The 26,386-nt window shown below is 34.3% G+C and overlaps 1 protein-coding gene across 3 annotated transcripts in view; it reads right to left on the reverse strand.

The window, feature by feature from the left end:
* Window positions 1-1,673: 1,673 nt before the first annotated feature.
* Window positions 1,674-26,386, reverse strand: part of LOC125054327 (serine/threonine-protein kinase NLK) — a 124,548-nt gene continuing 99,835 nt past the window's right edge. The window contains exons 5-11 of one of the 3 annotated variants that reach the window (XM_047656133.1): window positions 11,485-11,653; window positions 9,213-9,339; window positions 7,861-8,031; window positions 6,803-7,022; window positions 6,202-6,295; window positions 4,540-4,641; window positions 1,674-3,884 (exon numbers count right to left, since the gene is read on the reverse strand). In XM_047656133.1, the coding sequence (XP_047512089.1) occupies window positions 4,545-4,641; window positions 6,202-6,295; window positions 6,803-7,022; window positions 7,861-8,031; window positions 9,213-9,339; window positions 11,485-11,653 (878 nt within the window). In that variant the 3' untranslated portion in view covers window positions 1,674-3,884; window positions 4,540-4,544. Of the gene's footprint in view, window positions 3,885-4,539; window positions 4,642-6,159; window positions 6,296-6,802; window positions 7,023-7,860; window positions 8,032-9,212; window positions 9,340-11,484; window positions 11,654-26,386 lie in introns of all 3 variants that reach the window. The other 2 variants (XM_047656134.1, XM_047656135.1) reach the window with 2 other exon arrangements.

Below are 26,386 nucleotides of genomic sequence, written 5' to 3' on the forward strand. Positions count from 1 at the left end.
ATCTCCAGAGTTGAGTTTACAATTGGGATTTTTAATATTTTAAGTTCAGAGTCCATACTTGGCGCTAAGTACGACTCCCGTATGTCAAAATCACAAGTCTGCATTGATGCCCTTTTTTTCTTTATAATAAAGTTTTGTACAAACCTTCTAACTAAATTAGCCATTCGTATTTTTCTGTTTGTCAGTTTATTTTAATAGAACGGGGCAAACGAGCAGGAGGTGAGAATCTCATGTTAAGTTAACATACCGCCCATAGACAACCAATGCCAGATGGCTCGCGAGTGCGTTGCCGGCCTTTAGTGTGATACAAAGTGAATGTAATAATGAATGTCATATAATCCCACCCTCAAAGTTTTTGTTCCATATTGGGGTATATAAATAAAAGAATATCGAATTATGCAATAGTTTTATTGTTAGAAAGGGGGCCCCGACGATGGAGCTACCGGGGCCCGCTACGCTACCGCCTACACAGATAACTACAAACTCTCACTTATCATTTCCATTCGCATCATTTACACCAAATCTACGTTTACAAAAGCACATGAGTACCCGAACTCTAATTTATACATTTACTAAACATTTTCGAACAAACAGCCTTAAGCAAAATCGCATTTGTCTAGATTTTTTTTAACATTTAGATTGTATTCAAAACTTTTAATCCGCTGGCATATTCCAAACAAATTCGATGATGCCGGCTGCCATCACAATTTCTATTCCGCCAATCAAACAACGAATTGATAACCTTCCTTTTTTTGGAGTCGGTTAAATTAATTGTACAAGTGAGACCATGCTATTATCCGTGTCGTCCGGTAAATGCTAAAAAATTACAATAGTTTTGGCAGTTCGCAACAATGGTAAAATGCAACTAAATCGACAGTAGTACAAATATATTTACAATCTTCCTGTCATTAACTAAATCACAAAAAAGAATTACTATCGCATGTTATAGGAGAACGATAGATCACTATTTTGCTTCTATCCAATGCCGGGATACTTCACAAAGCTTTAACTTCGCAAATGGGTTCGCGATAAGCTTTATAAATAATACCAAACTGTTAATTGAGACATCGGCCGAAGTAACACAAAATCGTTCGAGTAGCGAACTTATATTCGTTCGTTTAAGTATGTGATACGACAAATACTTGTAATGACCTTTTTATTAATAAACTAACACCCGACTCACTAATCAGAACAGGGAGCGTTCAAGTATTACGTAACGAATTTGGGAGGGGGGCGGGGTCATTTTGTAAAACGTTACGATGCGGGGAATTGAATTACACGTTATTGTTAATATTATTTTCGACTTACACCACATAATAGTAACTGAAGAGTCACTAGGTGGTCACGAAATGTTTTACTATACTTGGGTACTGAAAAACGTTACGGCGAGTTACATGGGGGAGGGGGGGTCAATAATCTCCAAAAATTGCGTTACGTAATACTTGAACGCTCCCACAAGTGTTAGCAAATCCTCGCACATAGCTTTGCGCTCATTGTAACTGCTTTCGTCCCGGTACAAATAAAAGTACAGCCATTTTGAATACGTCTAAATAAGAGCAACTTAAACACAACTATCAGTGCAGGAGTACCTATATTTACAAGACTGGTAAGTGAACGTAACTTAGACAAAGAAATTCTTAAAATTGTAAAAATCTCTTTGCTTATTTTTTTTGTCATTTTTCTATTTAAAAGTTACCTTAACTAATACGAAGAATACGCGACTAAGAGCAGAGGCAGTTTGTAAATGTAAAAACTAATATTATTTGCTAATATTTACATAATCTGCCTCGATAGCGATCAGCGCTTAAACCTAAAAAAAATGACTGACCAAAACTAATTGTCTAAACTAAATCACCTTGTGTGCTAAATGGAAAATTACTTAAAACAACATACGAGATCTCTAACAGTCTGGAAACGAAATTATGTACATATTAAGAAGCGTTGAATTCGAATTCTATGTACAGCAATAATCGATTAATCTATCAGGTAATTGTATTTGTTCTCGATTGAGTCAGACGTTCCGAAGAAATCTTCCGCAATCGGATTGAAGCGTACGTACATACGTATACTACGTATATGTACGCGCACGCGGCAGCTTGGAGGCTGTATTAGGATCACAGTAACAGTTATCTGTAAGGCAAGGTGTGACCGCTATCTAGCGTACACTATTACGTACACGTTACGAACAAACGAATTCAAATCATTTTAACTACCTATCGTTTAAGTTTAAACCTCTTCATAGAACTCACGTGTACTAATAGTATCGCAGATCGGCTGTTTTGTACCATCTAGACGTAACCCTGTACGAACACACTTTTCTATATGAGATCTAATTCACAAAGCCATAAGGTCTATTATCACGTGTGTCGATACAGAAAGTCCGCCAACCTATTGGTTTCCAGTTTCCCATTCCATACTAAAACTACGAGATTATTTACAAATTAGTTACTTTTAAATCTTTTATATAGTTTTGAACTACATTTAAGGCTACGAATGATTTCTTGGGACTCCATTACATAATATAATATCGAGATACTAGACTACACAAACACAAGTGACTACACATATGTTCAACTCGATACTCCCTCAAATTATGTACCGCGCAAAACATGTGTGTAGTCTCGAAGATTAATTTTGAATACTTAAAACGATTATAGTGTTGGCCAATTAAATACACAAACGTCGACGCACACTAACACACATTAGTATAATTATATACTACTAATAATAAATGCTTGAAAATAATTACAAAAGGTCACGTACAGTCGAAGGGTAGCTACAAATTTTCATCGAGAAAAAAATCTCTAATGTAAATTTCTACCTACCATCAACCAAATTTGAAATTTCAATCAGTATAAATCGTAAATAAAGACAATTACACCTAAATTCTAAACTACTCAAAATGTCAGTCAATGTTACATACAATGAGAGAATAAACAATTAAGTAAAGAAATCGTTACAACGTTCATTTTAATCAACGACTAATATATTGCAACATTTATTGCTCGCAACTTTCACAAATCAATCAGGCACACACCAAAAACCTATCAAATCGGCTATCAATTTATCTATTTCCGATCGGAATCGCCAGAGAATTCCCAAGCGGAATTTGGTTGTTACAACCACCTGACAATTCCAATCGGAATCGACCCATGTATAACTTCTAAAGATGATAACTATCCCTAAAAAGCATTGCCTTTACTACTTTGCAATATCCGATATAGGCTGAATCCGCACGAAGTCATTCAAACAATCCTTTCCCCATTTCTCTCACACCAAGATTAAACCCTAATCTACCAACGTACACCGCTACATGTAATACGTAATGTCAGGAAAATATATTTGGTAATATGTTTACGCGCGACACGCTTCCACTATTCCGTCGTTTCATTCTATGCATGTCTTTTTTATATCACTACGAACCTTAGTTATATTTACAATACAATTAATACTGAGGTCTGTATTTGCCTTCAGTCTGAATACAAAATGCGTATAATAGAGTCACTTGCAATTATGAATTCTAATTCTATCCATTGATATACATAATACAATGAAAGCTAACATTTATTGGTGTTATAAATTGTACATCCGTGACAAAAACATGCATATACTATATTCACTATCACTATCGACGCTAGTTTAACGTTTCTAACGTTATCGTTACGATAGCCGACATATCGCAATACTGGTTGTAGTCAGTTTCGCCGTGAGTTATGAAAATTGTATTACAATTGGCTACAACACGTATTGCGCTTTAGGCTAAACCGGTGAATTATCGTGCGTCGGTGTAAAGAGCGCGTCGCTTGTCGAAGCCACGCTTAGACTCGCGTCATTCCCACTGATGAGGCGACGGCGGCAGCTCCGACGGGTGTGCGACTGTCGAGCTGAAAATCGCGAATCGCATGGATTAGTCGCAAGTCTATGTCGTGCTTCACCCACACCCAGGCCACTGGACGTATGCTGGAGTACGGCGTTGCTTCAAATAATAATATTGAAAGCTTTTAGCATTGTCCGTTATCCCAACATACGACGTTTCATGCACTTTAAAAAATGCATATGTATAAAATTTTTAGAAAAATGTAATTGCAAATCAAACTACTGAAATTCTACTGAATCACCACAACCGAGTGCTTGGCACTGTGCTCACTGTCTACGCATGCACTAAGGACAAACAAAAAGTTCATATATATTCGAAATCCCGAACAAATTATCGAAAACAAACAAAGCAAACATTCTGCTTACAACCCCCAACTGGAGCTTAGATTTCAGCGATTTAAACTAAGTTATTTCAAATCGAATTCCAATCCGAATAGATCGCCAAAATTTTCAAGAAAAAAAAGGAGAAAATCGAAAAGCATGCATCTCGGAACCGAGTACTATCCAACGATCAACCCTTTTGAAATAACGACGTACTAAAACAACACATAAACAATATTATTTCATATCTAACTACATTTTTATTTTAAATGTATTGCTCAGGAGTTGTTTTATATACGCCCGCGTTTAGGACAACACAATATAACGTGCGGTGACGCTTACTGGTACTACGCAGCGCACAGAAATATCACAGGCGAGAGGAGAAGTATTTTTGCCGCTGTCTTGAAAGGGGAACAAACTTTTGCTTTCGTACTCGGTCTAGAGCTGCCGCAGAGAAAAACATTCGTTAAAAAACCGCACTGGCCTTTTTTCCCGCGATTTAACGCAGAAAAGGCACACAAACACAATTAAAACTAATTTCAAAAGATCAAGTCTTTGACATCATTCGCGGGAAAAAAATGCGCACGGTCGCCTTCGATTGGAACACAACTTTGCGCGGTAAAAACCGCTTAGGCTAGTATTTTCAAGAGGGTTGATAACTGCGGTGGTAGCGAAGGGGAAAACCATGCAATGTGGGCATAAAAGGACCTAAACTACTAAAGGCGGGACGAGGAGGGGAGAGCGGGGCTGACTTCGGCGACCACCTTCCTTCTATGGGTCTCTAGACATTGGCGTGCGTGCCACACTTAGTTGTGATGATTGTATTGACTCTATTGAAGTGAAGACAACACAAGATTTAAACTTATCGAATTAATTCACTAACATTTTTCAAAATATAAATTTAAAATTGGTAAAATTGGAGTAAACATATTTACATTTTGTCCACAATATCACTTGCGATAAGAAAGCTTATAATATTGTTGAATTTGAATCCCATAAAACAATTTAATTTTTTAACTCTGTCGCGGATGTGTTGTCGACACGTTAGACGTGGCCGTTTGGGTGCGGGTGGTCGCTAATAGCTCAGCGATTGACGGCTATACACTATCACGATTCACTTCAATTTAAAATTTGGTCTCTAAGATCTTTTAATAAGAATTTCTTAATTTTTGAGATTGTTTCCTATCTTAGTTTAGTTTGTTTGGACTTATGTCTGGTTTAATAACAAAATTATTATTATAGTTTGATAAATGTTACTTTGTATCTTTATCATACAAATTAAAAAAAAAAATATTTGTTTAAAAATTTGAAAGCATTTTTAATTGTCAATATTCTGTAATAAAAGGAACTCGACCAATCACAAAAACGTAAAGTAAAATTTTCATATTTTTTGTATTCAAATTAATTATTTAAAAAAGCGCTACAAGGTAGACTATCACTCCATATCAAGCTCTTCAATAATTTAAAATTATTAGAAGATATTACTCTGTAACAGTCAATATGCATAGAACTATTAATTTATCTTTGGTAATCAAAAATGTCACAAGGGACATGGTGTAATGGTTACAGCTCCTTACAAACATATTGTAAAACAAAAAAATGGCGATTAAAAAGAGTGGCGGAGAGTTTATTGCCAGTTCTTCTCTCCCGTTCTACGCCCTTGATATGAGAACTGGCAGTAAATGTAAAATTAGAAGCATTAATACGTATTTCTTTACTGACATGTCATAAGTGTACATTATGTTACCTATGTGATTAAATGATTTTTTACTTTACAAAAACCTTTATATATGTGATATATTTTCTGCATATATTCTTACTCTAAGTAAGAAATTCTTACTCGATGCTTGGTTTAAAGAGACCATAAAGCGATAATCAAGTTAAAACTATTGCCATAATAAAAAAAAAGCGATAATCGCGAGTGTAAAGCCGCCAATCGTGTAGGTATCGCAAAGAAATCACCTAGTGTCTGGTTGTTTGCGTTGGTTGGTAGCGGCGCCTTACCTTGCGAAGCTCTTGAACGCGGCGGACTGTGGGTTGATGCACAACGGCACACGTGACGTCTGCAGCTGCTCCGCTATGAATTTGTGGATCTCCTCTGCGGAGACATCAGAAAATGAGGCCCTAGCCCCGATGGCCCATACGTTGTGACAGACATGGGTCTTCCAAAACGATATAATAATGCTCAAAACATTTAACTGCCCTTTCGTTTGAGTTTTTGGTACGTTGATAGAAACATGTAGTACTGTTAAGGTACTGTTCTGTTAACGTTTATAAACTATTGCTGTATTTGTTTGTTAAATCGGAAAATTAACTTAAATTGAATCGTTTTTTTGATAAGATCTTATATATAAAAATACATATAACCCCTGATTTTCACCCCTCTACGATCAACCCCTATTTTTTATTATTGTAGATAGCTATTTTTATAGAACTTAAACATGTTTCCTAGAAATAATATACATGGCAAAACAAACGTTTACCGGGTCAGCTAGTATATATAAACCCCTTTTTTCATATACATACTTTTTGAATAAAAAAAGAAATTCTAAATAATATGAATATATCCACAGATTACTAAGGTAGGTAGAAACTTGACACGAACCTTTAACTTGATGTACAGAAGTAAGCTTCCTCTCCCAGCCGTCGTGGAAGGCGTGGGGTGCTACGGGTTCGAGATCCGGTGAATAATGTCTCGCAGCCGGCGGGGCGTTGTAGCAACATTTGCACATGCAAGAGTGGTACCGCAGCCGCCCCTCCTCGAGATACGGATGCGCGAGCGCATCGACAACAGAGATTCGTTTCGCCGGATCGAAGACTAGCATCTGGAATTTTATAATACAGTGTAAATTCCATGTAAAGTCCCTCGGTTAAACGATAAACTCCCTAAAGCGTCAAAATCACTCGGCTTTGGTTGGTTTAGCTTGTCTTCCATACAATGATTCACTCTAAATAGCATTACACCTACCGTTAATAACGACAATTAAATACTAAAAGGTACTTTTAGTTGCCGAAATGAGTTAAAACTGCGGAGCTGTGTACGTTGTTTTGTCGCTTTATTGTATGTCCTAGCGAGAAATAAACTCGACTGTCGGTATTCGTCATACGTACCGAACTTTCCAGAATCCTTTTTTTTATAAATTCTACTTGCTTGCATGTGCTTTATTACGAAGATGCCTCAATATCGCAAGAAATAAATTAAATAAGAAAAAAAAAACAACGTAACTACTGGTACAGTACAAAAATAGCAGACAACGCAATAGCCTTCAAATACGAATTGTTTTTATGATGACGATGATCCCAGATAGGTCAAAAAGATCCTCACTTGGCCCAGTGAGAGATAAAAATTAGAGGACGCCCACTAGAAACCTGGGAATATGAAGTAAAAGAGAGCGGGAAAAGATTGGAAAATAAGAAAAAGAAAATAAGACAAATGGAGGACTTTAGAGGAGGCCTTCTCTCCGACGGATGTCATGTACTAGTGTCAAAAAAAATGACATGGACTTAATGTTATCCTGAATATGTAGTACTCGAATAAAGGCTATTTTTATTTTCATAAGTCCCTTCAAAAGATAAAAAGTATCATGAAAAAGTTTTGTTAATTTTCGCTTCGTAAAATCATGTTGTTTAATGGTGCAAATTACTTTTTAATATTAATATTACCTGTGCAAGCAAATGAACTGCCTCATGCGTGGCCTGTACAGACAGCGTATACAGGGCAGCCAGAGCTGGCGGGCGAGGCGCACGACGCAACATGTGCGCACGCGCACCGGCGCAAGCGTATCGCATATCCTCCAACGACGGCGTACCCAGAAGTTCTGTTATTAACTCCAGCTGAAACGTTATAGGACTAATAAGTTTTATGATGTTATAAAATTAAAAGGCCGACAAGGCACACGCGAGCCTTCTGGCCTCTTTACCCCTGGTCTATAAAAAATAATAACGCAATATCAAAGCCTTTTTTGATTAAATATCTACGAAATATATAATTATTCAAACGTATTAAAGGTTAAAGATTTTTTTAAACCAAAATTAGGACAACCAACTACAACGAAGTTCGTACAAATATATGAAAATCGGCCCTAAACATGCAATCACGAACAGAGAAATCAAGTACAAAAAACAGTGATCTAACAAAAAACAATAAAAAAATAAAACCTACAAAAAAAAAACTATTAAAAACAAGAATTTAATCATCAGCAGTGAGTTCTATGTTCATTGTCATTCAGGTAGCGAAAATTTTTTGTTGAAATTCAACAAAAACATGAACTTATAACATAAAATTAGGGGCTGGATTACCCAAAAACTAAATGTACTTATTTAAGGTTAATATAAGTGTAGTCAACCTATTGGACATTATCGGAAATGAGAATGTTATATCACAATTTATAAGTGTGGGAAAAACTAAAGTGCTCATTTTGGCTTCAAGTGTGCGATGATTGCTAACATTTGGTTTGCGCTTCTAATTATTAGGTTACATAACTCTAGTCTGAATAAAAAAATATTGTTACCAAACATTGGGAGCCAACCTTTTCTTCTAGTTCTGTATGTATGTAAACTTAACCCGAACCTCTAGGAAATACACTTTACACATATTATGTTACCAACATTTCTATACTTTATTAAAAAAAAATTTTAATTTCTTTATTTTACAAAAAAATATAATACAATCATAACAAGTTACATTAGCAAACCGCTGTGATTTATATTGATGTAACCATAACAATCTTGTTTAGGAGCGCGACAAATGCATAAAAAAGTAGTTTTTTAATTTGCTGTTTATATTGGTTGGCGTTAGGCAATCTAATATGTAATTTGGTAGACCATTTATTAGCCGTGGTAGCCAATACCTTAACGTTCTCTCGCCGTATACGTTGTTTGCTCTTGATGTACAGAGCCGGACTTGCGTTACCGCTCGGGTCTGTACGTCATGCTCCACTCGTTTTTTTAAGTCATCTCGAAAAAAGAAACTTGGTTGTCGCATTTATTTAAAAAAATGAAGAACAAATGAGTACCTGCTGTACGGGACTCTGAGCTTGAAACAGAATTCGCCTGCCAAGCAGTTCGCCGAATATACATCCAACCGACCAGACATCCACCGCTGCCGTGTAATGATTTGCGCCCATCAGAATCTCTGGTGCCCTGGAATATTAAGGAGTATAATTAAAATCTCTTCAAACAATACTGCACAGAATTTACGAAAATAAAGATATATTCTTTCTATTTCCAAATGTCCTAAACGGAAAACCAGTTAGAATTTATCTTCGTTTATTTTCTCCATTAAACATTTAGAAATTAGAACTAAATCAAGTGTGTGTGTGTGTGCATACCGCATCGAAAGAACATCTAAAATTTTATTATTTTTATGTTAATTCGAGTACATTAGTAATGAATAAGCTACCGACACATATATAATATAAACCCAGGTACACAGTGAACGTATGGCATTCATTCATGGCATTTCGAGTTGCAAGAGTTAGAACCTTATTTTCTTAAATTATTATTACGTATAACGTAACGTAAAAGTGTCCTATATTCAAGGTTACATAAAAAAATCATATTCCGTAGTAAAATACGAAGCTTAGGGACGTCGGGTTCAAGTAGATAACCCTTGTTAGCATAACTTTTGATGTCCCTTGATAGCATTTTGACCTTTGAAGTTTCTGTAAATATATTTACGTCAAATTGGGCGGAAATCATAAATAATATACATTTTAATGAGAAATACGTCGTACTATTAATGCGTACATTTTTAAAATTAAGAAATTAATATATGGTATTTATTTAACACTAGTGAACAGAGGCCGTGGGTTTAACTTCCGGCAATAATAAAGTTAATTAAAGAACGTCGCTTACTTTTAAAGGCCTTCGAAAAACAATATTTATTGAATTATGTAAATACTTATAATCAAATTCCATGTAACGATGAACCTATTACTCGTGACTCAAATGCAATTTACATTAATTATGGGCAAAAGATGTTACATTAAAACAACAGATAAAATTATATAAATGTGCGTTTAAAATAATTTGATAATTTAGATACTTGTCGTCCAGCTCAATCATATAATACCTGCTATCTGATATCTAACTTAAGGGTATCGTAATTTAATAATTTGCAGACTATTAGATGTAATAATAAATGACATTCAAAAAAATAATAATCAAATGAATTTAACTAGTTACCTATACATAGTAAAACTGCTTCCCACCGTCGCTACTCTATATTTTTTTACGCTTTCACATCGCGCCTTCGAAAGTTTCTAAATAAAACATTGGTAAACCACCCGAGTTTAAAACCATACCTACATACATATAATTAAAAGTCTTATGTCTTATGGTCCATATTTAGAAATAATACAACTCTCCAATTATCGCTATTATGCCACAAATTACAAAATACTGTGAGAAACACTGTATGGTCATACATAATTAATGTTCTGGGCTGAAGCTAAGTTTGAATGTAAGCCAAGTGTTGCGGCCAAGGGTAGCCCTTGAGTGGTTGCATAACTTTGTATTATAGCCTGCAGTACTCTTCATGACTCAATACTACATAGTATATAAGATTAATATCTATGCAAATGCAGGATATCAAAAGTATTTCCTGTTATCATTTTTAATTAGTATAATCTTTATGTTAGCCCAAAATTTTTAATTCAGCAGGATAAAGGTATTTTAATGGACTCTTAAACATGTTTTTTTATATAATAGGGGGGTAAACAAGCCTTCGGGACGCTCAAAAAAGGCAGTCAACGCAGCCCATAGACACCTATTTGAAGTGGGTGCGTTGCCGGCCTTTGAGGGAGGAGTATACTCGAATTTTGAACATTTGGAGGTCGTATCTCTCAGGGAAGACCCCCACCGGGAGTCGAATCCACAGTTCGCTAGTTCGCAAAAGAAAATTCCTTGTGAAACGAACTGTGGAAGACTTCCCCATCAAGGTGATGTTGGTGAAATTTAGAATTATCTTATTTATAACTTATGTACTAAAAGTAAGTAAAGTAACACTGAAGGAAATTTTGCGACTTCGTTCGCATGAAAACAGGAAATTGCAATCCAAGTTTACGCGTAAAGCTATAAACAAAAATATTATTAATACCTATATTTAATAAACCTTGCTCTTATATCACTCTATAAAACAGCAATAAATTCGGTTACGTAGATAAAAGGTAAATAAGATTTCAGTTTATAGAAGACTGATGCAACTATTTTTATAATTTGTTCCCATATATACCATATCTAAGTCTCACCCAAGGTGGTAAAGGCTAAACATTGATGTAAATATACCTATAATACTGTGTGACGACCTCCTGAGTCATGTTTTTGGTGGAGTCCGGTTCCTCGACCCTCGCCAGCCCGAAGTCACAGATCTTGAGAACACAATTGCTGTTCACCAGCAGGTTGCCTGGCTTGATGTCTCTATGCAGGATTCTCGCCGAGTGTAGGTATTTTAAGCCTGAAAATGAAAACATGCAATAAGTGCTGGCTCTAAACGGTGGTTCATAGTTCATAGAAACAATTGAATTAGCAAGTGATTGATCTCAAACACAATTTGAAAGCAAGATTCGAATGAGCTTGGTTTGGTTTCTTAGGGCATTTAATATTAAATTAAATTCATGCCCAATTATTAAATATAAGCAAATCATAAAAGTAAACGTTAACTTCAGGGGTCAAAAACTTGACAAGAAAAATACGTTGAACTTGTTTGACTTTTAGAACAGAGAAATACTTTGTGCAGATCAAAAACCCGGGCATAACCAGTTTCAACCCCTTTTAATTTTATAACTATAGAAAATGTAATAAAACTAATTTTTGTTAAATCGATATGTAAATTTATTTAATTATTTAAAACTAATTAAGTTATTGTTAGAAGTCAAGAACAAGTTTTGAAGATTTTTAATGTACCTAAATATTTTTCACGTGTTAATTTACCTCTGATAAACCCTCTCAACTTTAGAAACATTTAAATTTATTTTCTCCGATAAACAAGGCATCGGAATCAGCGTTGATAGGGATTTAACAAATATCAAATTGGATCGGATGTTTGTGATCCGGTCATTTTTACATTATACGATTTTATTTATAAGAAATGTTCTAACAGACGTTTCGGAAATGGTCCTTCTGTATTCTGTACTTTTTCTATTACCTTATTTCGAAATAATTTCTATTCCGGTTTTGGTTCTATAATAAAACAATACATTGCGTAACGTCAATTGTCAATTTTAACGTTATACTAAACTGCATACTGTTCAAAACTGCTTTGTGACTGCGCCCAGTTTGAAATAATAAAAATACATTTTGCAAACGATAATCCGGTTAAAACTGGATTCGTATGGCGCTATGTAGATTTTTAGAGTACTATTCTTGTGTTGTGTTGTGTGTTGTTGTGTTGTGTGTTTGTTATTTTAAACATAAACGATACGATGACAAAATGTATAGGAAAGATTATTTGAAAGGCTTGATAAGAAAAATCTTAAATAGATAAAAAGTATGTTATCAAAACATTCCCATTGATACACTAGGGAGTCTTGGTGTGTTAGGCCCCGCAGGCTCAAGGTACGGCCTAAGGCCACATCAGGGGGCTTAGTCATAAAGCCTTACTAGTAGTGTATGTAGAATTTATAGAAAGTCGAAAACTAAATTTGTATGAAATAGTTCGTCTCGACAAATGTTCTATCACTTGAAGATTTTTTAGATACTTCACTTAATGGAACTTCTTAATGCTTTAATTAGAGCAAATTTTTAGAATGTCAATTGTTTCAGAAAAGTATATTACGGTCCATATTTTAAAACACGAATCAATGTGAACTTTATCTCCAGCCCTCTCAAACTACTTCTCAACTTGGTGCACCTACAATCAAATCCGCTGTATCTATAAACTCTACGTAACTACTAAACAATCACATTTTAATTTTCAGTTTTATGACGTGAATAGCACAGGAGTCCCCAAAGCCCCGAATGGACGAGTTCGTTCCGTTTTACTGCGCGCGATAATAGATGCAAAACCGCAACACAGGAGAGACTTGCTAATTCTTACTTGCTGGAGATGTATTTAAATAAATTCGTTTTATAATAGTAGAGTCTTACAAAACAGGAAAGGGTACAATTGTTATCAAATATCTATTAAGATTATTGTGTTACTTTTGCAACGTAATACTAATCGATATCATATATTATGCCTTATTGATTAATAATGTTGATTATACTTCCACATATTATCACTTTACAAAGAAAGATTTTTCGTTTCTCGTTTTGTATACCTATTTACCATACAGATGTAGGATTAAGAACGTGAATCAACCGGTAGTAGGTGAGCTAGCAACTTTCTTGTTTTTTTTAATAGGCAAATAGGTGATGAACCTTTTGTTCCTGACCTCGACTTTTTGAGTCTAAGGAACACCGCTAGGGCGAGCGTTATATGCGCACAAATACAGAAAAGTACATTGGTGCACAGCCGGGTTTCAAACCTACGACCTCAGAAATGTCGCATGCTGAATCCAATAAAGCCCATAAAAATTAAATTGTCTACTTAGTTCCTATGAAATAGTTACGGTTGGGTCTTTACACATACCTACATGGCTGTGTGTAATGAAATAATCAAATAAACCATTATGTAGTCTGTTATCACAACTGCATTTCTTCATACAAATAGAAAGCTCTGGCAGCTGCATAAATAGAATTGTTTGAATATTATCCTCCAATACTATTTAACTTTAACAACTTTGACTTCACAAGTGCTACAACAACAACAGTCATTAATAATTTTAATCACCACTTAAATGAGACTTCTTTAACGTCTTAATTGTTTTTTTTCCATTTTTTTTAATAATACAGACAATATAGACCAGTGCAGATAAAAATTAAAAACCAAAAACTTGGTTTTTGAATTTTTCACATAAATTTTGAGGTTATGTGAAAAATGTGTGAATACAAAAGTTTTAGATCTTTTTATTACCTACAACTTTGCCATTTAACTTTCTTCGATAGGACTTTTAGTTTTGCCGGAAATCGAGATAAACCGTTTTTTACCCTTAAAACTCCCCCCCCCCCCCCCCTTCCCCTTCCCGACCTCAGATCGCCCGTAAATTATTTTTCCTTTCATTTTTATAATATTCTCCTCCTTTTCCAATAGGTTTCATTCTACTATTATTTTTTTAGGTTTCAAAAATTATCGGCACTGGTCTAATATGTGACGGTGCAACACAAATTGGTAACAATATCTCCGTCCACCGAAGTGTCAATCATTACGATACTACATATAGACCAGTGCAGATAGCCTTTAAAATAAATAAAAAGTGAAAAAAATTACAGTAGGATGAAACCCATTAGAAAAGGAGGGGAATATGATCAAAATGAAAGGAAAAATAAATTACGGTCGATCTGAGGTCGGGAAGGGGTAGGGGGGGGAGGTTTAAGGCTAAAAAACGGTTTATCTCGATTTCCGGCAAAACTAAAAGTCCTATCGAAGAAAGTTAAATGGCAAAGTTGTAGGTAATAAAAAGATCTAAAACTTTTGTATTCACACATTTTTCACATAACCTCAAAATTTATGTGAAAAATTCAAAAAACCAAGTTTTTGGTTTTTAATTTTTATCTTTTACAAAAATATTTTTTTTTTAACGAAATTTGGTGAAAACTTACCTTTCTATGTCCCAAATACGCTGTAATTTATTTGATTAAAAATATTTATTTTTTCACCTTATTTTGAATTAATATCGAAAAAATACCCTAATTTTCAATCGAAAATTCTGACGTCAAAATTTAAGCTTTTTTCAAAAAGTTGATGTGCTTTCAGTTCGTTGAAATCTCTACTTTCCTATGATAAAAAAATATATATATATTACCATAGTAAATCTTCTCAGAAAACGCAAAAAATCGTATGCAGTAACGCCCAGACTTGTCACCCCCTTCCTTACTTCTCTATGAATCTTCTTTAAATTATAATCAGATGCCTATTTATTACTATTTTAAGATAACTTATATATACCTGAGTGACCTAAAAAAAAAATTAGCCTTTAGATGGGCTAAAATTTTCGTATTTCATAGAGAAGTAAGGAAGTGGATGACAGGTCTGGGCGTTACTGCATACGATTTTTTGCGTTTTCTGAGAAGATTTACTATGGTAACATATATATATATTTTTTTACCATAGGAAAGTAGAGATTTCAACGAACTGAAAGCACACCAACTTTTTGAAAAAAGCTTAAATTTTGACGTCAGAATTTTCGATTGAAAATTAGACTGTTTTTTCGATATTAATACAAAATAAAAATAGGTAAAAAAACTTTTTAAGTTAAACGGTTTTATGTTAAACATACATTGCAATGTTTAAGATAAATGTACTAAAAACCAAAAAATAATAAAATAGATACAGTCGTGGGAATTATAAACATATGCATAGACTAGACTAAAATAAAACCGTGGGGCACGTCAATTGTCTACAAATTATCGACTTAATGTGCGATAGAAGAATCGTTTAATTCGTCGTTAAAATAGGCAGTTGGCCCGCAGACGGTCAGGAAATTACTTACTATTTTCTTGCTCATGGAAATTCCAATAGTTATACACTCCATGTAAATAAAAGAGATGTTTCAACTAGTTTATCGTTGGACATTCACACTGCTGGCTGGCGAGGAATCGTTTCACTGCTCGTAGTTTGTCTTTAATCGACAAAACATATGATAAAAGTACTACTCGCTCACCACTATGAAACCCTAAAACTCGCTTATAATCGAGCTTGCTAGCTTGTTTCCACATTCTAGCCCTACTTATCACACGTCCATCGTTGTCGGTTGAACAACTGCCTAATTATAGTGTAACATTACAAAACAAACATTTTAATCAACGATTGTAGACAATTGACGTGCCCTACGGTTTTATTTTAGTCTAGTCTATGCATATGTTTATAATTCCCACGACTGTATCTATTTTATTATTTTTTGGTTTTTAGTACATTTATCTTAAACATTGCAATGTATGTTTAACATAAAACCGTTTAACTTAAAAAGTTTTTTTACCTATTTTTATTTTCTAGTTTTTAGTTTTTATTTCGCATTCTGTTTAATTCATTTAGTGCTTCATTATTGCAAGGTTCCTTGCCCGTTAGTTTATATAAATAAATCAATTCTATAATATAAATATAATATATATTTAATAAATAAAATAGATACAGTTTTTAATATAATGTTATATATATATATCTATAATATATATTTATATATTATATAATATTTATTTATTTTTATTTTATTTATTTAGTTTATTGTATTGTCACCAAAATCCAAAGTGTATACAAAATTTCAGATTAATCGGTTGACAGGAAGAGGGTGAAATTTGAATTACTAAATTTGACCCAAGAATAAAACAAACGGGGTGAGCTAAATAAAACCGTTTAATAAGGTGAACAAATAAATATTTTTAATCAAATAAATTACAGTGTATTTGGGACATAGAAAGGTAAGTTTTCACCAAATTTCGTTAAAAAAAAAATATTTTTGTTAAAGATAAAAATAAAAAACCAAAAACTTGGTTTTTTGAATTTTTCACATAAATTTTGAGGTTATGTGAAAAATTTGTGAATACAAAAGTTTTAGATCTTTTTATTACCTACAACTTTGCCATTTAACTTTCTTCGATAGGACTTTTAGTTTTGCCGGAAATCGAGATAAACCGTTGTTTACCCTTAAACCTCCCCCCCCCCCCCCTACCCCTTCCCGACCTCAGATCGACCGTAATTTATTTTTCCTTTCATTTTGATCATATTCCCCTCCTTTTCTAATGGGTTTCATCCTACTGTAATTTTGTTTGGTTTCAAAAATTATCGGCACTGGTCTAATATTATAATATTTAAAAACAAAATTTTCTACCAGAACTTAATACTAATTTCTTGAATTTTATTTCAAAAATTAAATTAATATATATCATTCTCACTTATCAATATTGTAAAGCTCTCGTTTATTTCATATTAAAATACTAAACACAAATGCTAAGTAAAGTAAAAAACATTTTAAAGTTTATTACAACTTCACATCTTCGGCGTTAGACAAATCGCCGAGATTCCGTAAGTCTAGACTGCATAATTCATACTTCTTTATAATAACAGTTTCCTATAAAAGCGTTTAGTATCTTATTTATAAAATAAATCAATCTTGTTATATAAAACAAGGAATCACGGTAATATTGTGTTTATTGACTTGGTTGCGAAGTCTTCTTTTAAACATGTTAAGTTTTATAATGTAGATTAATATAATAATCTATTTTTGTAATTAAATACATGTATTATACATAATGGGAATAGGAAGACGATCCCCCATTTCTGTCGCTCGACATATCTCATTCCCATTCATAATCTAATTCAATCCTAATGCATTTTTGGTCAGCCATACCAGCTTTAGTTTGTTTCCAAATAGCAATATTTTTCACTAAACATAGGACTGGCAAATCTTCGTAACCCCTTACGGCCAAACCCATCGGTCGGTCCTGACACTTGATTTATTAATAAATCCTAAAAAAGTAAAATCGTATTTCAGACCATAAACAAACATTTTTTTTTAGTTTAATGTAGTTTTACTTAGTATATTTAGTGTTACATGTACACAAATAATTTTGACGTGATAACGTCTTTAAAATCGTTTTAGTCGGGTGACATGTTCAGAAACTTGTGTCACACCAAAACCTCACGAGCGCGATCGCAGGTATAACGAGAGAGAGACGGACCGATCTCCCGTCTCATCTCGAGCGCTGCCAGTCATTCCGTGAATGTATGAAGAAAAATGTATATCATAGTCGAATAAGTAAACTTGTCATTTTACACCCGAAATTTATCATCAAAAGTGTGAATAAAACGATAGATGTAATTTAAAATTTGAAAAAATTGTTATCTTCATTAATTCCTTACTTCCCAAAAACTTATATCACCAATAAGACGTTATCATTATATACAAACCAACTACAAGGAATGATTAACGCTCTACACGAAGAAAGTCGTAAAGTGGGCTTGGAAATCAACCTAACAAAAACTAACGTCATGACGAACCATACTGAAAGACCAATATACCTGGAAAACTCACCCCTAACATATGTAAACGCCTACATTTACCTGGGAAAGCAAATTTCATTTAGCCAAAAAAACAACGAACAAGAAGTAGAGAGAAGAATCAACATCACATGGAAAAAGTTCTGGAGCTTCAAAGAAATACTCAAAAGTAAAATGACTATACGAATGAAAACGAAAGTTATGAACACCTGCCTACTGCCCTCATTAACATACGCCTGCCAAACTTGGAAATTTACTAGAAAAGTAAAAAATAAAATTATATCCAGCCAAAGGAGTATGGAGAGGAGCATTCTGAAAATAAGGAAAATCCAAAAGATCCGCCACACTCATATAAGACAGAAAACTCAAGCCATTGACGCCCTCAATTACTCACAAAAGCTCAAATGGCGATGGGCGGGTCACGTAGCGAGGCTAAGCGATAATAGATGGACAAGAGAGACAACACAATGGACAGGCCCACTAGGACAAAGAAAGAGAGGAAGACCAAAAGCACGCTGGGTAGACGACATCACAAAAGTGGCAGGCACTCATTGGTTACGAGCGGCAGAGAACAGAGAATACTGGTCTTCTCTGGAGGAGGCCTTTACCTTTCATGGAGAGGGTTCTTGCTAAAAAAAACATTAAATTAAGTATTGTTATGAAATTGTAATACTTATAGAAAGCAAGAAATAAAAGGCTTTTTATTTTTATTTTATTTTTATTTATTTATTATAAGACGTTATCACGTAAACATCTCGATCGTAAACCTACTTTACAAACAACCAATATTTTTTTTTAGTTTTTTTAATTAATTATTTATGCACTTCCAGTACTTTACCCTCAGTTAATGTTTCTTTAATGATTTTTTTATGCCGACTACGCACTGCGAGCTCTTTGGCATTGCGAGTGTGGCATGGCAGAGATCTAATGCAAGATGTATTTATCGCAGTGTTCAGCGTGCGACTCTCATACCTGAGGTCGCAGTTTCCATCCCTGACTGTGCACCAATGGATTTTCTTTCTATGTGCGCATTTAAAATTCGCGCGAACGGTGAAGGAAAACATCATGAGGAAACCGGCTTGCCTTAGAACTTAATAGTCGACGGCGTGTCAGGCACAGGAGACTGCGCCTATTAGATTGACAAATGATTACGAACCAGATACTAAAATCTGAGGCAAAGACCGAAGAAGAAGAAGAAAGGGTTGTAGCGCCACTGATTTTAATAGGTATTTAAGCATCATATTATATAGGCTGGTAGAAAATATTTGGCCGTCAGATTCCCCGCTCATAAATATTAGATGCCGACGGTAGCTTTATTGTGTTTATCAAAATCCGTTGCTCTAAGTTTCCGTCGAGCGTGATAAAAATCTTGCGATGGTGTTTCGCATTGACATAACTTTATGTTAAAATATATTGAAGAAAAATGTTTATGAAGTCGCCGCTTATGGTCTTATAACTCCGAGGTGTTGGTGAAAAATACTCGACTCTTTTAAATGTCTAACAAGTTAATTTATTGCAAAACCTTGTTAGTGTACATATTTTTATAGAACAGGAGGCAAACGGGTAGAAGGCTCACGAGAATAGGTCGTAAAGTATATTTTATACCGTTATGGCGTAGCAAGTTAAATACTTACAATATAGTATTGGTGAAATTGCAATGCGGAAATTTTATTTCTAGTACACAAACATGAATTCCAGACGCAAAAAACAGTACAATATTAAATGAAGCTGTATAATTTCTATACATCAAGTAAAACTTCTTTTTTTAGATACGTCGAATTGATTTAATAACTGAGTTTTATAAGTCAAGCAATTTGTTGAAGATAAGTAATTGTACTATTTTGTGTAACTAAAGTAATCGTGTTTCTTTTCATCGTACTATATACACGATGTGATAGAAAGAGACGAGTAGGTACCAATAAAGTTCTTTAACCAATTGATTCATCTCATAGACAAATTATATGATTATAAACAGATCTTCAACCAGCATTGGTCGACCTGTTTATAGCAAGGCTTCAAAAGGCTACATTGACTACCACTATATATATCTATTACGCAAGTAGTATCATTATTGTATCATCACTTTTTTCATACAAATCCTATCAATTTCATTTGTTTCTCTCCAGTCTACCGATATTTATGCCTGAATAAATATTCCTGCTCCAGAGAACGTGGGAGTCACGTGGCCTTGGTAGATGTTGGATCTGCGCACGTTTTTGTACTTGATTGATCTAAATAAGTCAGCTCAATGGATAACCTGCCTATGAATATTCTACTTAAACATTTTTTTCAGCTTTTACTATAGAATTGATAAGACCTGTTCGTTAAGCTCTGGTACTCTTTCACTTAACTTAGCCATACCGATCCCGAATTTTCATTTCTCTATGTGATGTCGTAACCTTGGCCTTACGTGGTACCAAATCAAGATTGAAATTTCGATCTTTGGAGCTGCGAAGTATCGACGGTCGATTTGACCTCGTGACTCTGCGGTCGTGTTTGACGATCTTGAGACAGCTTGAGACTGTCTCATTGTAGTATGAGAAATACGAAATTGATAAGCACCTGCTATTCCCACATTAACACACTATAATACCTTCTAAACGAAATAAAGAGTCGGCCTGGGGAACAATATTATGTTAGGGACACTGAACATTAAATGAGTTTATTGAAAGTTCTTTTCGTCCGTTCCTTGATTTGAGAACTGGCAGTAAATTTGACTTTATTGACGTTCATAAGTGTATATACGTTACCTAAATGAATAAATGATTTTGAATTTGAATTAACCAATATCTATAACTGTTGTAAAGTATTACGATAGAGGCTTATATGATAACAAAATATTTATAAATTTAGCATACAATTGGGCCTAAATATGCAATTTAAATTACTAATATACGCCGTCACACTCGTTTGTTCCATTTAAATTCGGTTGACTGCAATGGAAATAGCGTTTGGATAGATTGTTTGAAATTCGCAACACATTTTATTCTGTTTATCCATTTACAATCTAGAGTACGACACAAAAAGGTACTGTTGCAATGGAACAATTACAAAACATTTATGTCACTACTGTTAATGTAATCGCAGGATGTCTTTGTAAATATGATTTGCATTATGTACTAATAAGTCTTATACGACTTGTGTTTGATTAGTTGGAACACAGACTACTTTTTCTTTAAAAAAAAATTGTTTTAAACACGCACCATGTTCCACTGAATATGTTATCTAGTTACGCATAACACAGGGGATAGTGTGGAGAATAGCAATAGACAATTTTGTCACAACCATATTTCTGTCATGAATAAAGATTTTATTATTTTTGTTATACGTTTTTTAATAGCACTGTTGGTGTTAAACCTCATATCCATCTGTCATCCCAGAGGTTGTAGGTTTACTGTGCACCTATGGACTTTATCTGTGTATTGCGTTAACGGATTTAACGCATGTGCGGTGAAGGAAAACATCGTGAGGAATTCGGTGTGTGTCAGGCACAAAAGGCTGATCATCTACTTGCCTATTAGAAAAATCTTTTTAATAATTCATTCATTTTTTTGACGTTCATTTATAGTTCCCTAGCCTTTCTCTGACAAGGGACCATCAAATGACTCACAGAAGACTTAATTTTTGTGCATCGAAATACAATACAATTTAAAATGCATCAAAAATTAATGTTTGTCAAGGTGTCACCTTAGTATTTCATCCCCAACATGTAATAAAAGAGCTTTCGCATTTTGTTAACCAGTAATTTTGCATTATTTGACGCAAGTAATACTTGTTCAAAATATTTTTATAAATGCCTAAGACAACTGAACCCAACATCCAAATTAATTTAAACATTTTCGAGCACGTGCTATGCGCATGTCGCAATAAACATTGCTGGTTTAATTCAGGTTCAGCAACACAAAACCCAAGTATTTCCGCAAGGTATGTTAGACATGCGGCGTCTACACTTGACGAACTGGTGGTTGCATTATCTGAAGAATGTAGGTAAAAACCGGTAACGTTAATTGTATAGAAATTCCTGCTAAAACTGGTATCTTGTCTACGTAGGATAGGGAATGTATCAAATTTACCTAGAGCTTTATAATTCCTTTCTGATATATACGTATATTTATCAGTGCTTCGTAGCTTAGTGATGCACATGGCATATAAGCCGGAAGTCCTGGGTTCATAGGCCAATGCTGATGTGGTGCACACTAATATGGATGAAAGAAATAAATAATGAAAGAGAATTAAACGTGTATTCCAAGCCTCAAGAGCAGTGTTGGCCTAGTTGCTTCAGCGTGCGACTCTCATACCTGAGGTCGTAGGTTCGATCCCCGGCTGTGCACCAATGGACTTTCGTGAAGGAAAACATCGTGAGGAAACCGACATGTCTTAGACCCAAAAAGTCGACGGCGTGTGTCAGGCACTGGAGGCTGATCACCTACTTGCCTATTAGATTTAAAAATGATCATGAAACAGATTCAGAAATCTGAGGCAAGACCTAAAGAGGTTGTACCCCCATTGATTTATATTCCAAGCCTCGATGTTAAATTTAATTTTGCGCATTCTTTACGTACTATCAAGCTTTAAGAATTCTTTGTCATGTTAATTCGCCAAGTATCAAGGACAAAACATGGGTTTACGGGTTTAACTATTTCACAGAATCTCAAAGTCTTTAACAGCCATCCAAATAACTGAAGCCTCCAATTAAAATTTAGAAGCCTTCACGCGTCATTTCCTATCGCCTTTTATACACCTATTAAATCTTATTTATCAGTGACATATTCTTATTCAAAATAACCTCAAAACCCCAAGTTTCGTTAAGCACGTCCGAACAAATTAACAACAACTCAGTGCCTCGGCTTAATTTCCCTTCGGGTTTTCACCTAACTTTAAGTGTGTATGGAAAATGAGTGTCCTTTTGTTAGATTCAACATCATAAAGTCATCAACGGAGTTTTAGTTTAAAATTAACAACGCAATTATATGAAATGCAAGTGTAATAAGCTAAGCAATTATTGCATTAAATAATCACAGTCACATGATATGATAAATTAAACAATTGTTAATATTATGTTAGTCAGTCCTTTTTTTTTAAAAGACAATTCACACCAATTGACCGAGTCCCATGCTAAGCTGGTGAAGCTTGTGTTATGGGTACTAGGCAACGGATATACATACAAATTATAGATAGACATATAAATACATATTTAAACACCCAAGACCTAAGCACAATACCAAATGCTCATCACATCGATGTTCGTCTCAGCCGGGGATCGAACCCGGGACCCATGGATTCGCAGTCAGGGATACTAACCACTAGACCAATGAGTCGTCTAATAAAATCTACATAAAGTTTGTTTCAGTTTAGTAGAATTTTTTTTTATGAAACCGGGCAGGAGGTGATGTTAAGTGATAGGCGCCGCTCATGGACACTCTCGATGCCAGAAGGCTCTCTTTTCTTGAAGGAGTCTAAGGCGAATTGGTTCGGAAATACTTGGGCAGCTGGTTCCACATAGTGGTGGTGCGCGGCAGAAACTGCCTTAAAAACATTTAAGACACCCCTCACACACACGTACCTACAGTTTTATAAATTATTTATTACACACATGTTAAGCACCAATACGATATATAAAGTTCTTTACAACACAAAATAATTTTGTATCGATGTCGAATGTTTTATCGTTTTAAAAAAAGTTTCTCAATCGATCAGAATGTTTTTTGGTATGTTGCTCGATTAGTTATACCTGGACCCATTTGTACGTTTGATCCCCATGATCATTAGTCTATAATCTGATAAAAATCTTGAAAACATCAATTTTATTACTAGACGTGAATTTACTTCCAAACAGCACAATTTGCTTCTTTATAAAGCTTTTATATTTAAATAATGATAAGAACAAATTTTAAAGACAAAATACTGTATCTCCAAGCACTTTATTGGTTATGATTGTGGTGAATAGCAGCGTCTTTTTGGAGAATAGTGATGTCTATAGAGGGATTTAATTGAATGTATTAAGTAATCATTTCCTGTTGCGCCTCTTACTATCAGTATGACACTTCTTTGGGTATACCACAAACGAGTGTAGAAAAGTTCGTATATTAAAATGATATATGCGCATTCATATGAACTGCATGAGGTTATTCTTTACAGTATATAGACGAGATGAACAATGATAATGAAGATTATTAACATGTAAAAGGCAAATATATTATAGCAATAATAGTAAGAAAATTTTGATATTGGAAAATGGCCATGAGATTTTAAAACACGATTGAAAACAGTGGGTATTACGATGCCTTCACCACTCGTTTAGTACTTTTATTGGCTGAATCAATCGAATTATCGCCGCGCGCGTACATTTTTCGTGATTCGCATACAGTTAAAATCTATTATAACGACATCGTATTGACTACACTGTGTATATTTGGTCGTAAAAGCCGATAGTCGTAACAACCGATGACGTTGTTATTAAGTACCTAATAAAATAGAATTCAGCCGGGACCTTTGATTTGGGTCAATATGACCGGTATGTTGTTCTAAACGATGTCGTCGTTTTAACTGTAATAATTTAAAAGAAGTTTAATTTGGTAGATACCTATACATTCTCCTAATTATAAATGTATATTTAAAAATTTTATGTATATAAAAATTTGGTTTTTAGCTAATAACAGATGAGCGCACTAATCCTGCAGCCGGATCTCGTACTAAGGGTCGATTCGACCAAACTTCAATTTATACACGAGTAACTATACCAAGAATAATCTATTCCATGATTTTAATCTCGAGTAAATCCATAGTCGTTTGTCCACGTAATCGATAGTATAATTGCGCTAGGAATAACAATACGCGAATAGCAAGAGAATGGTGAACGAAAATAAAACTCGGCAAATAAATGTTGTTCTACAACGGGACAGTGTAAGAGCATACATCATGTCAACTCGATTTTGCCGTATTATAGTGTGAAAAAGTAGCTTTTAACAGGTGTCAAACGACAACAAAAAGTTTTTATTTCTTGTTTGTTTGAGGCTTTCGTCTAAAAAGGAACTTCTGTTGAGCCTAGTTGAATTTCATTCTAATATTATAGAAAATAAAAAATCTAAAAATAAATAAATAAATAATAAATTGTTTAAACGTTTCATTATACAATGCCAGACTATTAATTTAGTGCGTTGCGTTGACTTGAAATTAAAACACAGAATACATATTTGTGAAATGACAGAAATCAGCTGATTGGACTGACTGACGCCATTAAATTATTCTAGGAATAGCTGTTATTCCGTGCGAAACGGCGGTATAGTAGCAATTCCCGAATAAGCCCACTATTCTTAGAATTTGTAGTTGGTAAAACGTAAAATTGATTTACTCTCGATTAACTGACGATTTATTCTAAGATTAAGATTTACTCTTGTTTGGTCGAATCGACCCTAAGTCGCTACCGAAAAAAGCCCTTTTCTAAGAATTATGAAAAACAACTTTTGAAAAGATTTTTATTACGAATTGTTTTAACTAGTAAACTTCCCTTCAAATTTGTAACAACCGCGGTATCGCAAACAATTTCACGCCTCAATATTTATTCAAAGTCAAACGGCGGAGTACAATGGCTACCTACAGCTAGTTTAAGAGCCCGCTTACCTAATTAGCGTTATCTTTTGTTAACCTTGCCCGGTTCGTGAAATTCTTAATTATCAGTATGAATGGGTTGAAATCCCTGTTAAAGATAACGCTATCACTTTGAATTTTTTTCGCTTTTATTACCTGCGACAGGCATTATAGATAAAATATTTACCTAATTATAGAACCGACCCCCCGACAGGCATTGTTTTGTACACGTTTTATATACAAAAAAATAAAGAAAAGAAAATATAACGAGTCTAAAAAACACACAAAATCTATTTAGTCGTTTAATTACAAACGCACAGAAGAGAAAACTTCAGGCCGTTTTCTAAGTTGGAATAGAAATAATGAAAATCATATCGATATTACTTATTTTTCGATTAGACAAACATACATACACACGTTCTTGAAAGACTGCTTAGATCATCAACCTCAAATATTAATGAATTCCAACAATATCACAGGTCAAACTGATAACCTCATTTTAATTAATTCAGTATAACACTTTATTACTAATATATTATATAATAACTTACTCGTTACAGTTCTAAA

Source organism: Pieris napi, chromosome 12 (assembly GCF_905475465.1).
Source record: "Pieris napi chromosome 12, ilPieNapi1.2, whole genome shotgun sequence".
NCBI lineage: Eukaryota > Metazoa > Arthropoda > Insecta > Lepidoptera > Pieridae > Pieris > Pieris napi.